Source organism: Molothrus ater, chromosome 6 (genome assembly GCF_012460135.2).
Source record: "Molothrus ater isolate BHLD 08-10-18 breed brown headed cowbird chromosome 6, BPBGC_Mater_1.1, whole genome shotgun sequence".
Taxonomy (NCBI): Eukaryota; Metazoa; Chordata; class Aves; order Passeriformes; family Icteridae; genus Molothrus; species Molothrus ater.
Window position 1 is genome coordinate 2,185,008 of NC_050483.2, and position 15,125 is coordinate 2,200,132.

Below are 15,125 nucleotides of genomic sequence, written 5' to 3' on the forward strand. Positions count from 1 at the left end.
GTTTCCAAATTTAGGTTTTTCATGTCCCTCTGGATTTGCCTATAACTAAGCAAGCCTAATCTGTTTAATTAGTACCACACTTAAAAGTCTTTGTTAGCTTTGAGAGGTAGGAGAGTGAAAGGGAAAATAAAGGCATATGGACAGATACACAAGTACAGCTTGTGAGATCAGGAATTGTAATCCAGACAAGTAAAATCAGATTTTCACATTTCTTTCCTGAATCCTGTATCCCACTCTTTTTTTTTTTAATTTGTTACTAATCAATTCAAATCTCTTTGCTTTTATACTCAGCAAACACTACTGAATTTCCATTCTAAAAATGAAATGACAATCAGACCCTTGGTTACACCCCTCTACAAATGACCAAAAGCTGCAAAGATGATGGTAATGCTGGCTGTCACTCTGTTGAGCAATGATTTACATGTATTAACAAACACTTGGTACCTTCCCTTACATTGAGAGCTACATATAGCAGAGTCAGCCTTTGTAAAATAAGTATCATAGAATCATAGAATTCTGAATTGGAAGGATCATCAGGATCATCAAGTTCAGTTTCTGGTCCTGGGCAGATCACCCCAAGAGTCACACCATGTGTCTGAGAGCACTGTCCAAATGCTTCCTGAACTCTGCCAGGCTTGGTGCTGTGACCACTGCCCTGCACTGTTCCAGTGCCCAACCACCCTCTGGGTGAAGAACCTTTTCCTGACATCCAACCCAAACCCCCCTGACTCAGTTTCATGCTGTTTCCTTGAGTCCTGTCCTCTCACGAGGAAGTTTTAACTGCAGTGAGGTCTCCCCTCAGTCTCGTCCAGGCTGAACAGACCAAGTAATCTCATCTCCTGCTCACATGGCTTCCCCTCCAGACCCTTCACCATTCTTATGGCCTTCCTTTGGACACTCTCTCACAGCTTCATGGCTTTCTCATATTGTGACACCCAAAACTGCCCCAGCACTCGAGGTGAGGCTGCTCCAGCTCAGAGCAGAGCAGGACAATCCCTCCCTTGCCCGGCTGGGAGGATGTGCCTGATGTCCCCAGGACAGGGCTGGCCCTCCTGGCTGTGCCTGATGACCCCAGGACAGGCCTGGCTCTCCTGGCTGTGCTGATGTCCCCAGGACAGGCCTGGCCCTCCTGGCTGTGCCTGATGTCCCCAGGACAGGCCTGGCCCTCCTGGCTGTGCTGATGTCCCCAGGACAGGCCTGGCCCTCCTGGCTGTGCTGATGTCCCCAGGACAGGCCTGGCCCTCCTGGCTGTGCTGATGTCCCCAGGACAGGCCTGGCCCTCCTGGCTGGCCCACATTCAGCCTGCCATCCACCAGGACCCCAGGTCCCTTCCTGCAGTGCTACTCTCTTGTTCCCCAGTCTATACACACAGCCAGGCCTGCCCAATCCCCAGGGCAGAATCTGGTGCTTTGCCTTGTTAAACTCCACACAGCTGGTGATTGCCCACTTCTCTGATTTCTCCAGGTCTCTCTGCAGGGCCTCTCTGCCCTGAAGGGAGTTGACAGCTCCTTCCAGTTTAGTGTGGTCAGCAAACTTACTTATGTACCTGTAATGTAGATTAGCTTCTTATGAAAAACTAGATGGAAAGGGAAGAAACTATCGCCATGTCTGAACTTGTGGAACAGTGTGGCAAAATTGTAGCAAAACATGTGGTGCTGAAAATCCAATACCTGGTACCTTTGAGATTTTCACTTCAGTCTATCAGCTGTAATTTGTTCCTGTGATGGCAGCTCTGGAGCAGCCAGGTAGTTTCATTTGGAAAAGGAACCCATTTGATGTGTCGTGTGACCACAGCGAGCACCAATGCATAGTAAGTGAGGGAGTTTGGCAAATCAGCTTTTAAAGGTATGTTCGATCTCCTGAACCAAAGTGCCAACGCACAGGCCTGCAAACTTCACTAACTTTTTAACCTACTCACAAATAACCAACTTGATCCAAAAGTACAAGATGGCATTTGTCACTATAGGACACAAAATAACATGACGCAGACGTGCTGCTCTTTTCAAGGTAAAAAGGGCTTTTTAATTTCTGACTCCAACATTTATAGATTTCCAAAAGTGACAGTGGATTGGAGGGTGACAGTGCCACCTCTCCAATGACACTGGACAGACCAAGAGTCCATCAAATTTCTCCTCCTCCATAAAAGAATGGAAAAAAAAAAGTTATTTACAGAAAGTGTGTGAGAAAGTTCATTACAAGAATGTAAGCATCAGAAGACTTAGAAATCTTAAAAAATCAGGGCGACAGTCATTTAAAAATGTGAGATGCCTAGGGAGGCACAGCTGACTAACAGCAGCAATGAGATATAGCAGATTTCTTAAGTATGTCCTGTTAGGGAATAAACACTGCACAAACACTTGACTCAGAGCAGTTCTAGCAGGATGCAGAGCTCATCTCTGCTCCCGCCATTATATAAGGTAGTCAGGTTCCAGGTGAAATAGTAATTTCCTTATTTTTGGAAATATTTGTAGTAGCACAGACATGAACTTAGACACTTTGAGGGTACAAATTGTAAAAATTCCAGCTTCAACATTTCCCCTACCACATCCTGCTTAGGAGAACCATGGGAACCAGCACATTCTTTCTAAAGAGATGTGTGTTTCTGTCAGGCACAAAATACAGAGAAAATGAAGGAGCTTCAGTAACCAAACTGGAACATCAGGTGCTAGCTGTGTTCTTCAAGCAATAAGCTTCAAGCTTTGGTTTTCTATATTGTTTTTTAACCACTTTCTAGCTTCTGCATTTTAATGAGGTCTCAGTTAAAAAGGACATTAGGAAGAATTTCTTCATAGAAAGGGTGACTAGACATTGGAATGGGTTGGCCAGGGTGGTGGTGGAGTCACTCTCCCTAGAGGTGTTTAAGGAAAGACTGAATGTGGCACTTAGTGCCATAGTCTTGTTGCAAAATGTGGAATATGTAAAATTTCCTTAGGAAAGGATGTGCTGTAACGTTTGATCTTTGCATACCTTCAAGACTAACCAACAAGAATGGAGATCTAATTGGTGGGAGAACCACTAACAAGCTCTAAGGGATCTCCAGGTGTTAGAAAAACCAATTACTTGTTGGTAGAATGACCTTGTTAAGGTTTAGGGGTGGAAATGCTTCAGTGATCTCAGCCCTGGGGGGAGGTCAAAGCTTGGGTAGAAGGACATACCCCTGATAGCGCACACAGAGAATACAGAATTTATGGGCCAGAAGGACATATGGCAGAACCCCCAAGATAAGGAAGAAACTAATAAAGACAACTCAGCAACTGTGCTGCCATCAGTTCCAGCTGGGTAAAAGGTGATTCCAGAGGGGGAAGATCATGGACTCAAAACACCAACCCAAGAAACCACCAACTCAAATAAAGAGTGAGCACACAGCCTAACAACATGAGGAGGAGGAGAATCTTTAAACAAATAGGAGATAAAATACTAATTAATAAGGGAACTATGTAACTTGTGGCTAATGAACACTAATTCTTTTGCTGAAATGTGTAAATAGTGTATAACATATAAATAAAAGTTCTGATAGTTTGTGTGCTTTATTTGTGGAATAACACCCAGGCTTGTGCAACTGTAAAATAAATAATCGACATCTCTCAAGTGTGCATTATTGGCTTGTTGCACACTGGGTAATGAATCTGAGTTTTGTGGGCAGTCTGGCTGACCAGGTGGTGTTTGATGTTTAGGTAACATCAGATGAACCTACCATTTTTCTTCTCAGATTTAAAGGACCAGTTTGTAAGAGATGCAAATAATCACAGATCTTTGTAAGACATAGATTTAGATATCTCCTTCCTGCTCCTGTCTATCTTCTGCATGAATACATTTTTTCTTCTTATTTTATCAAGTTCTTTTGGGTCAAGGCTTATATTGTATCAGAAAACAGCATAGTGGAAAAGGGGGAGAGAAACCGATAAAATAAAGTTTTGATGAAGAGCTTCTGTGATGCATTTATGCAAGCAAGTAAATGAAATACTTACAAACTGGAGACTCAAGAGCATATTTGGTAGTGAGAAAACTCTTTATAAAATTTGTTGGACTGCATTTTTTGATTCCAAAATGTCAAGTCACCACATGTCGGACTCGATGACCTCAGAGGTTTCTCCAACCTCATCGCTTCTGTGACTCTGTGGTTCTGTCAGTCACTCGACCTTATTTAAAAACTGACATTTAAAAGCGCGTGCTGTTCCCTTTAACCCTCCCATGGCAGCCACGCCGTCTGCAAGACACCAAAATCTGGGCGCGGACATCGGGATTCCTGCTCCGCGCTGGAACGCGGAGCAACCCCACCACCTCCTGCGAGGCGATGGCTGAGGGACGGGGCCATGGCTGAGGGATGGGGCCATGGCTGGGGGACGGGGCCATGGCTGAGGGTCGGGGCCATGGCTGAGGCACAGGGCCATGGCTGAGGCATGGGGCCATGGCTGAGGGACGGGGCCATGGCTGAGGCACAGGGCCATGGCTGAGGGTCGGGGCGATGGCTGAGGCACAGGGCCATGGCTGGGGGACGGGGCCATGGCTGAGGGAAGGGGCCATGGCTGAGGGTTGGGGCCATGGCTGAGGGATGGGGCCGTGGCTGAGGCACAGGGCCATGGCTGAGGGTCGGGGCCATGGCTGAGGGTCGGGGCCATGGCTGAGGGAAGGGGCCATGGCTGAGGCATGGGGCCATGGCTGAGGGAAGGGGCCATGGCTGAGGGAAGGGGCAATTGCTGAGGGAAGGGGCCATGGCTGAGGGAAGGGGCAATGGCTGAGGGTTGGGGCGATGGCTGAAGCACAGGGCCATGGCTGGGGGACGGGGCCATGGCTGAGGGAAGAGGCCATGGCTGAGGGAAGGGGCCATGGCTGAGGGAAGGGGCGATGGCTGAGGGAAGGGGCCATGGCTGAGGGAAGGGGCGATGGCTGAGGCACAGGGCCATGGCTGGGGCACGGGGCCATGGCTGAGGGAAGGGGCAATTGCTGAGGGAAGGGGCCATGGCTGAGGCACAGGGCCATGGCTGAGAGTCGGGACGATGGCTGAGGGAAGGGGCCATGGCTGAGGGAAGGGGCGATGGCTGAGGCACAGGGCCATGGCTGGGGCACGGGGCCATGGCTGAGGGAAGGGGCAATTGCTGAGAGTCGGGACGATGGCTGAAGCACAGGGCCATGGCTGAGGGTTGGGGCCATGGCTGAGGGAAGGGGCCATGGCTGAGGCACAGGGCCATGGCTGAAGGAAGGGGCCATGGCTGGGGGACGGGGCCATGGCTGAGGGTCGGGGCCATGGCTGAGGCACAGGGCCATGGCTGAGGCATGGGGCCATGGCTGAGGGACGGGGCCATGGCTGAGGCACAGGGCCATGGCTGAGGCACAGGGCCATGGCTGAGGGTTGGGGCCATGGCTGAGGGAAGGGGCAATGGCTGAGGGTCGGGGCCGTGGCTGAGGGAAGGGGCCATGGCTGAGGGAAGGGGCCATGGCTGAGGCACGGGGCCATGGCTGAGGGGTGGGGCCATTGCTGAGGGAAGGGGCCATGGCTGAGGGAAGGGGCCATGGCTGAGGCACAGGGCCATGGCTGAGGCACAGGGCCATGGCTGAAGGAAGGGGCCATGGCTGGGGGACAGGGCCATGGCTGAGGGTCGGGGCCATGGCTGGGGCACGGGGCCATGGCTGAGGGTTGGGGCCATGGCTGAGGGAAGGGGCCATGGCTGAGGCACAGGGCCATGGCTGAAGGAAGGGGCCATGGCTGAGGGAAAGGGCCTTGGCTGAGGGAAGGGGCCATGGCTGAGGCACGGATCCATGGCTGACGGAAGGGGCGATGGCTGAGTGTGAAAAACGCCAATCACTTGTTTTTATAATTTTTAATGTTTAATAGTAATAAAATGGTTATAAAAGTAGTAATACAATTAGAGTAATGATAATTTGGACAATTTGAATTAGGACAATGTGAGACAATAGAGACAAAGAGTTACAGACGTCCGGGTACCTTTTTCTGGACAAAATAAGCCTGAAAAAGGACCCACGTTAACAGAGGATTAACCCTTAAAAGCAACAGCCTGTTGCATATTCATACACTTCATACACGATGCATAAATTCCATTCAAATACAGGATTCTGTGTAGTCAGTGTCAACTTCTTCCTCCGAACCCTAACAGCGCCTTCGAGGCCGGGAAGAAGTTCGTTTCTTCTGATAAGAGGGCAATAAATTCTTTTTCTCTGAAAGATTAGGTGTCCTGTGGCTGCTATCTCGCTGCGAGTCCTTTCTTTAAAAAAAACTATTCTACATAGCACAGTTTCTATTTGAACATTTTTTATAACCTAACACTATATTTAACACAGTACTTAAGAGAATTAATACAGCATCACTTTCTAACACAACACATATAATATTAATTTCAATATTTGCGAAAACCCAATCATAAAATACGTGCATTTTTCACACCGAGGGACGGGGCCGTGCCTGAAGCACGGTCCCGCCCTCCCTCTGTACCGCTGCCCCTCTCTCCCGCAAGATGGCGCCGGCCCGGCCCCTCAGCGCGGCCGCGGCCGGAGGCTGCGCCAGGGGGCGCGCGCGGCCCCGCTCCGTCCCCGCTGCCGGAAGCGGCGCGCGCGGGGCGGCGGCGGGACATGGATCCCATGGAGCCTGAGCAGGAGGAGGAGATGCCCGAGCTGTCCGACGGCGAGGGCGCCTGGGACGACGAGGAGGAGGAGGAGGAGGAGGAGGAGGGCGGCGCTGCCGTGGCCCAGCAGACCCGCTGCCTCTTCTGCGACAGGTGAGGGGACGGGGAGCGCGGGGCCCCGTGAGGAGCGCGCTGCTCCGGGTGCGCTGCGCTGCGCTGCGAGCGGCCGGGCTCGGCCCGCGGGAGCGGGATCGGGATCGGGATCGGGATCGGGAATCGCTGCTTTGTGGCCTCGCTCTGTAGAGTGCTGATCGCATACACGGCTCTGTGGAGCCAGGCGTGTGTTAGATTCGGACTGAAGGAGGGAGGAACGTGGTAATAATCCCCTCCCCTCGTGCTGAAGCAGCGTGGAGGCTCTTCTCCTTTTCTCTTTCGTCTTTTCCCCATGGCCAGTATAGAGATGAGAGTTTTTATTTCGATGTACCATATCAAACTGCCCCACCCACCTTGTGTTGGTGTGGTTTTTAGATCTCAGGTTTTAACGCAGGCTTTGCTCTCAGACAGTGTTTGGAAGTTAACAGGATCTGTGGTTTTATCAAACAGAATTTTTGTGTTCCCTGGCTTTTGTTTCAAAATGTTTGACAAACAAGGTAAAAGCTTTGTGAGGCATGTGAGCCAGTGCCTGGTCATCCTTTCTCAAAGGCAGGAAATGTGTTCTGAATTCCCCAGTAAGTCAGAACAGAGCATATAGCACTCCTAAGTTGGAACTTAATGTGTCAATATTGCATATTTAATAGTTTGTTATTTACAGGTTGTTTAGTTCTGCTGAAGCTGTGTTCTCCCACTGCAAAACAGAGCATCAGTTTGATGTTAGTGATGTGATCCAGAAACATGGTAAGTTTTTTTCATGATGTGTCATTTCCTTTTGTGTATGAGTGTCTCATTTAAAATAAATTGCAAATATTAATTTGTTTCTATCTGATCTCATGGTTCACAGCTGAAGCTTCCAAGATCGAATAAGATGAGCTATTGTAGAAAAATGCTTATAAATTTCCTTTATGCTGGCTGCTTCCTGCATGCCTTTTCTACCGGTAAAGCTCTCAACCAGTGACAAAAGTGAGATTGATCTTTGCTGGCTTTTGCTGATTCCTCACTGCCTACTTGATTGACCTGAACCAGACACTGCATGATTGATCTGATCTGATCTGATCTGATCTGCTGGGAGCTCTTGCCTGACCAGTGATACTGTTGTTGGGCTCAGGATTTAGCAGAGCCCCATGGCTTGTGTCCTTCAGGTGATCACAGGAAGGCTTTCCCTCCCATGTCTGTTAAATTCTTTTTAGTCAAGTTTAAGGTTGGCTGTCACTTGAACTAGTCATTATATATGGTAAGATCTAGTCTGGTCTGTTTTCTGTCTAAAATCCAAGAAAAAGTATTTTGAGTTTATCTTTGCTGTTCCTGGGGAGAGAACACAGTTAAACTACTATTACTTTTGCCAGGGTGGCAATTTTAAATCAATATTGGTGGGTATTCTTGGTGAGTAGTATCAGTTTACATTCTTTTAAGCAGAAAGCTAAGAATATGAACAGGGGAGCACAGCAGCCTAAAATGTCATCAAGGTAGCTGGTAGGAGATAAGAGAGGCTGTCCTGATGTACTTGCTTGCCCAATGGATGAAATCCCTGTCCATAGTTCCCGTTTAGATGTGTTCCATTCTTAATTTGTGGCAAATGTATTTGCCCTGAGGGTGAGGATTTTCCTGGGTTAGCCCTAAAGAGAAGAAAAACACAGATGGCAAACTTAAGATAGGAAGAGTGCACGAGATAGTGATGTACAACCAAGGGGAAGTTTGAAACAATTACCAATTGAACAGGTAATTAGTATTCACATAACTCTAAAACATGTGGTCTTTTCTGTAATACAAATGCTCTCTTTGTTTTTTTTTCCACTCAGGACTCGATTTTTATGGATACATTAAACTAATAAACTTTGTCAGATTAAAGGTAGGTGTGGCACCTACTACTTCTTTTTTCTGACTCTGAGAATAGTGATGTGCTTTCAGTTTGCCCATTTCTAATAATTGTGTGAGATTTTGTATTGAAGTTTTAGAAAAAGAAATCATGGGAATTAAAGTAGCTGTTGGTCTGTTTTAATTGTAAATATATGTAACTAATGTGAAATTTTATTTTCAGAAGGGGATGTTGAGATTTGCATAAAGCCTCCATGCTGTGTAGTATCATCTTGTTCTATTCAGGTTTTGTGGGCCTTTGACTCTGCTGTCTCACTTCAGAAATGGGTTCACTTCTCAAGAACTGAAGTTTCTCAGTCCTTGCATGTGTGTTGATGTAAAAACCTTTCCTGAGGGTATGAGCTGGCCAGACCCCTACTTAGTAAGGACAATAGCTGATCTCTCAAGTTACAGAGCTTAAAACTCTGCCAAAGTTATACCTGAGTCAGTGGGAACCTACAGTTTTAAGATAGGCTTCCATATATTTTGTGTGTTTTGTGACTTTGTTCCTTCATTATTCCCTTAAAGTTTAGGTTAAAACTCAATACCATCTTATCTTACTAAGTAGTTTTTACTTCAGTCTTCCAATCTTAAATCCTCGAGTAGTTATTTAATGCATAACTGTGTAAACACAGAAAGGCAAAAGCTGGAGTCCAAAACTGACTTCTCTTTTCTTAACCAAATATTAACTGGATGGAAACAGGAGAGACAATACAGTGTTTCTGCCTTCTGTTCCTACAGCACTGTTCATGTAAGAACCTGACAGGATTAGTATCTTGGATTTTTTGATTAGCCAAACACCTGAGTGGACTTGGTTGCTGAGAGCAGTGCAATCCTGCAGGTATCCTTCAAGATCTGTTACTGCTTGCACAGAATTTCTTGGTCCTGGAGCTGCCTGGGCTTTCCCAGCCTTTGCTACGAAGCTCCTTCAATAATACCCTGCATATTTTACTGTGTGAAAGATTGCCTTGTTTTCTTGAATGAAATTGAAGTGTTGGTGTTTTCAAGGAAACTTAGTGTACATGTTCTTCTCCTGTCTAGAAACCAACTGGGGCATATTTGAGTTCTCTCAGCAGCCCACTGCCTTGGGAAGGAGAGGAATATTTGAAACCAGAACTTGAAGATGATCTCCTTCTTCAGTTTGGTAAATAACTGCTTCAGTATGGCTCCTGCATTTTGGGGTAAATGTGGTATTGTTAGAGTTTGTGATCTGTAAAGCACTGTCACTGTTACTTGATTTATGTGTCTGAGAAAGTCCACATACTAATTATATCTAATTTAATTATATCTAAACCAAATATCCCTTCTAGAAATAATCAAACACTGGTATTTAAGGAAGCCTGAATTCTGGATTTATTTGCCTTAACTTAGACCCTGCTTCTAGCATATTTGCTTCTTCTGCCTAGGCTTGTGTTTTGTAGTTAGCCCTGTCAAATTCAGTTGTGCCTTTTGTAAAACAACCAGCTTGTACAAAGCATCCAAAGACAGAAAGAGCATGAAGTGTTTATGATCTGCTGCAAACAGATCAGAAACATGATTGGTAGGTATTCTTTTTCCTCCCTGTTTCATCAGACATAGAAGATCTTTGTGAACCTGTAAAAGTTTTGCCTTCTAATGGCTTAAGTGACAGCATGGTGCTCCTGGAACAATTAAAACATGCGGAACAGAGAGCCAGAGCTGCAGAAGCAGCCTTGGCTAGAGCACAAGATGATCTTCAGAAAATGAAGTAAGTGTCTGAACTGAAGTTTTGGGCTGTTTTTGTTTGATGTGTTTTATAGAAGATGTTCATGTTTGAAGACAAATAGAAATGGAAGGAAGTAGTAGAATGTAACTATGAAATAAGCCTTGGGGTGGGACTGTAGGTTTGACTTGTCTGTTGTAGATGGTTAGTAAATGTCTTGTAGTGGTTAGTAAAAACTGCACAAAAACCTGCACAGATTGAAAGGACAAAGTATGTTTAGGAGAGCTAAGCAAGCACATCACTCAGGTTTTTTTCCTTCAGATTGCTCTTTGTTTTTGAGATACCTTTCTGTTAGTTCTTTAGATAGGAATTTCAACACTGAGGATGCACACATTGGAGAGGAGAGAGAGACTGGCAAATTAAATACAGAACTCCAGAGATGTTCAGAATTGGCTTCAAACAGTTAGTTTTAGTAGAGTTCATTTGCAGTTTGGAGAAACTCTCAGTGGAATTAATAAATCAGCTTTTTTTCAGCTACTTTTGATTTCACTATCAGTCAGGACATCCCTGTAGCTACTTCTAAGTCTTGAGGTCTGCATATGGATTGGTGATGCTCATGGATAACACAAAATATAAACTTCATTTAAATCCCCTACAAGCGTGAGATCACACTGACTGGGCACTGAGGAACTGAAATTATATTTAAGAGACTTGGAAAAATAATTCACGTTCTTTTGGGTGAGAAGTTAATCAGAAAACCCTTGTGTTGTAAACAGATTTGAGTTTTTGTTGTACATTTTGACAGTACACACTTGGAGCTACAGGTAACTAAGTACACCAGAATATTTAATGTATTCAAATCCCCTCAGCTGTGAACAATTATTTATGTCAAAAAGGATCCATTTTGTCTTCAGGTGAGTTTGAATTTTGCACACAGTGCTTTTCTGGTATCTCTATGCTTTAATTGATCATAAACAGCAAGAATTAAGGAAATTTATCGTTGTGCTTTAAAAACTTGGGGGTATTTTCTGTGTGTCTTTTTGCTTTATTGTGTTCCATTCATTTTCATTTAAAAGAAAAAAAACCCTTGCAGGTTATCAGTAGCAATTTCTTTTGAGCTCTCTAAACTTCAGTGAGGCTTACAGATTTTTTTTTAAAGTAAGCATATCAATTTATCTGCTCTTGTAAGAGGGAGCCTTTAATTTTTCTTTCTCAATGCAACCTCTTCAATTCAGCAGAGGTCAGCTGGCAGCAAAAATATCCAGATGTAGATCTGATGAAGCAGCACAGTTTTAAATTATGGACAGAGGAGTCAGTTGCACTGTAGTAGTGTAAATGCTGTTATTCAGTGGTTCGTGCTGGAGGTTATTGCACAGAATATTCCACCTGCTCCCTTTCAGGTAAACCTCTGTGAAATAATGACAGTGACATTTCCATAAATCAGATCACCTCTAGCATTAGATGTAACTTAGGGATTTCAGAGCACAGCTTGTCTATACTGAGTTTTTTAATCTGTCACCTCCTTGGAGGTGATGGCTTTTGGTTTTACTTATCTTTTTTCTTGACTAAGAAGCCAGCAGGACAGCTCTGTCTTTGGAATTTCTTTGGTGCTTGTGTTGCATGCATATATTAGAGGAACTATTGGCTTAAATAATTTTGAATTAAATCATTTAAATCTCACACAGTGCTAATTATACGTAATTGTCACAGAATCCATTTTATGAAAGTTTAAAATTGTATCATGTAGATATTTGTATGAAAGTAAAGAAAATGCAAAGTACTGTGGTAAAGAGCAGTATTAAAAAAAGATCCAGACCATTTCTGTGTAAAAAAATATAGGAAGTTTCTGAAACTGACAAAATTGCAATACAAAATCCCTTACCATGTTCTCCTCCCCATCCAAAGTAGCTGAGCAGGGAGGTATTTGAAATATCAGGAGTGAATATTTTCAGTTTTGTTCTTCTCTAAGGAAGATATTGGTAATGAGACTGTTCCCTACAGTTTCTATATGTGAAGTTCCCATTTAAGAAAGTATGGTCACTGTTAAAGGTGAGTGTCAGAGGCTTTGGGGTGGTCTAGGATGCAGCTTCTGTTGCTGTTGGACTGTAGACCCTGGAGGAAAGTTGTCTGGCTGAAGTGTGTTTGCTTTTTCTCTTCATTGTGGGTGTAGTATGATCTGCTTGTTAATGTCTAATAGTGTTTTCATGATAAACCTCTTGATTTGTGTATTTTGTCATCAGACCTGCTTTGGGGAATGAGAACATGGAATTACAGAATGGTTGAGTTGGAGGGGACCTTAAAGCTCATCCAGTTCTGAACAGGAGCACCTCCCAGGTTGCACAGAGCCCCATCCAGCCTGGCCTTGGACACTTCCAGGGATCCAGGGGCATCCACAGCTGCTCTGGGAACCCTGTGCTGGGGCCTCACTGCCCTCACAGTAAAAAATTTCATCCTAATATCCAGTCTAAACCTACAGTCTTTGGGTTTAAAAGCCATTTGTCCTCGTCCAAAGTCCCTGTCCATATTTCTTGTAGCCCTTTTAGGAACTAAGAGGCACAGTGGGTTCACCCTGGAGGCTTCTTTTCCCCAGGCTGAGCAATCCCAACTCTCTCAGCCTTTCTTTACGTGTTGAAGGAATGCAAGAGCAGGGAGGAGGGAAAATAAGCAGCATAAAATTCAAGTAATAAATTGAATTTTAATCTCTTTCTTTCTTTTCACCCAAATGCCTCAGTTTTCAAATGCTTCCTTCTCCCTTCCAGTAGTCACCCAGTGTTGTGTGGGCTGCAGTTCTTGTGCTCTTTGTGTTTAGTCCATATCTGCATTACACAGCCTGAAACACCTTGACACTGCAGTGCTAGCTTTTATGCCAGCAAGTTCAAAATAGATACTTCTGCCTTAAAAATAGAAACTACTCCCCAATATTTCACTGCTGATAGTTGCTCGCTGTCAGCAGAAAGCTGGGCTTGCCGGGGGGGGGCTGCAGCAGCCGCCAGGAGCCTGCAGAGGGAGGATGTGCACACCTAAAGCTGCTGCTGCTGTTGCCCAGCCCCAGGGCAGCCTGCATTCATTCCTGCTTCTCCCAAGGCCTTCCCCCCTGCCCAGCCTCCTTGCCGTGGTCCCATAAACACGTCTCAAGGGTATATTTCAAACTGATTACAGACAATTTGCTCAGGACTTGGTGATGAACACAGATGTCAGGAGCAGCTCGTCGTGCAGCACCATTGCAGACCTTCAGGAGGACGAGGATGGCGTTTACTTCAGCTCCTATGGGCATTATGGGATACACGAGGAGATGCTAAAGGTCAGAAAGTCATCGCCACTGCACCTTCCTAGGGCTGAAGAGGAGAGGTGGAATGAAGTGGGCTGTGTGCCCATAAATATACTGCAGAGCAGCTGCATTTTTAACCCCTTCTGTCCAGGAGAGGTTTTTTGGTGGTACTTAGGCTAAGAGATCATTTTTCAGTTTTATTTCCTTTGTGTAAGCTCTATTTACAGGAAGGGTCAGGAGCAGAAAATCATTTACAGTTATGCTTGATAGTACAATACCTGTGCCACAGCCCTACCTTGCCAAAAGCAGCTTTTTCCTGTTGTTTAAAACATGAAGGATAAAACATAATACAGACAGTGAATATTTTTCTTCAGTTTTACGTTTTCCTTATAATTGAAATTTCTTAGGCAGGACCATTTCTCAAATATTGTGGTTTTCTCTTGCACTTTGTAAACAGAAAATGTTACTTGTGCATGGTTTGGTGTATTGATAGCATGACAATGAAGTGTCACGTTCATGAACATGCTGGAGCAGCTCCTTTCATATGCTAAAGATTAAAAAAAGTTTATGCTCAAAATTCTCAAAGGCAAACCTATGTATGCCCTTTTAACTTTAAAATAAGAAAAAACAAGCAGAAAGCCCAACAGCTTAAAATTAACTTGTAAATTAAAATGTCTTAATGCTTCCTTTCAGAGAAGATGTCATAGTTGTGAGAGTTATAAGCAGTTTTATCATTTTAAGGCATAAATAAATAAAAATTCCTGTCTAAAGTCAAGGCAGAATACAGAGCTGTGAAGTGAATTTGTGCCTGCAGCTAGCATATAAAGCTTTCAGCTTTGTAAATCATTTAGTGGCCCCAATGCAGAAATACACATGAATATGTGTTAAGAGTAGTGTGACTGGGAGGTTATTATTAAGGGGAGGAGATTTTACAGAAGCACAGAGATGGCTGCAGAACTAGAAGAATGTTTTCTGAAATGTATGGTCTGTAGAAATACAACTGCAATGTAACTTGAAGATAAATAAAAAGATAGGTGTTTGGTTTTACAGCTTTATAAAGCTGTCATTTGAGATAATGTAGGTAGAGGATGAGGAAGCCTTTCTGTTGGCAAATAAAGTGTACAGTAAATCTGCATCTCTGCGCAAGGAGATTGGTACAAAATTGTATTTTACTGATTTAAGGGTATGTTTGTCAGAATGCATTTAAGAAGACTTTTGACTTTCCAAAACGTAGGATAAGGATTGCTTTTATTGTGTGCACATTGAAATTTGTTCTTTATGCAAGGCATTCACTTTGGGTTTTTTCCTGTTTACCTTATTTACATAAATATAGCGGCTTACTACATGAACATTTTTAAGAAAGCAGTCTTGCTGTCTGAATGTAAGCCCATTTCTGAAACCTTTTTTGTCCTTATGCCTGGCAGTGGTAAGACAACATTTCAGTTTGGGGTATTTGTCTGCACACACTTGAGAGGTGGAGCAAGAACATTGTTACTTCACACTTGCCGAGTCACTGGTGTTTCCCTTACTCTACCTTTTTGTTTGAGAATTTCTTGGCTGTCATCTTAATAATTTTTTTCACCATTTTACT

At 44.5% G+C, this 15,125-nt stretch overlaps 1 protein-coding gene across 3 annotated transcripts in view; it reads left to right on the forward strand.

Annotated features, from left to right (window-relative positions):
* Positions 1 to 6,555: 6,555 nt before the first annotated feature.
* PRMT3 (protein arginine methyltransferase 3) overlaps positions 6,556 to 15,125 on the forward strand; it is a 57,364-nt gene continuing 48,794 nt past the window's right edge. For all 3 annotated transcript variants that reach the window (XR_004980319.1, XR_004980320.1, XM_036384340.2), the window contains exons 1-6: positions 6,556 to 6,731; positions 7,390 to 7,472; positions 8,531 to 8,580; positions 9,627 to 9,729; positions 10,158 to 10,311; positions 13,426 to 13,567. Coding sequence is in view for 1 of the 3 variants with exons in the window: in XM_036384340.2 (XP_036240233.1) it covers positions 6,586 to 6,731; positions 7,390 to 7,472; positions 8,531 to 8,580; positions 9,627 to 9,729; positions 10,158 to 10,311; positions 13,426 to 13,567 (678 nt within the window). In the remaining 2 variants the exon portion in view is untranslated. The remainder of the gene's footprint in view (positions 6,732 to 7,389; positions 7,473 to 8,530; positions 8,581 to 9,626; positions 9,730 to 10,157; positions 10,312 to 13,425; positions 13,568 to 15,125) is intronic.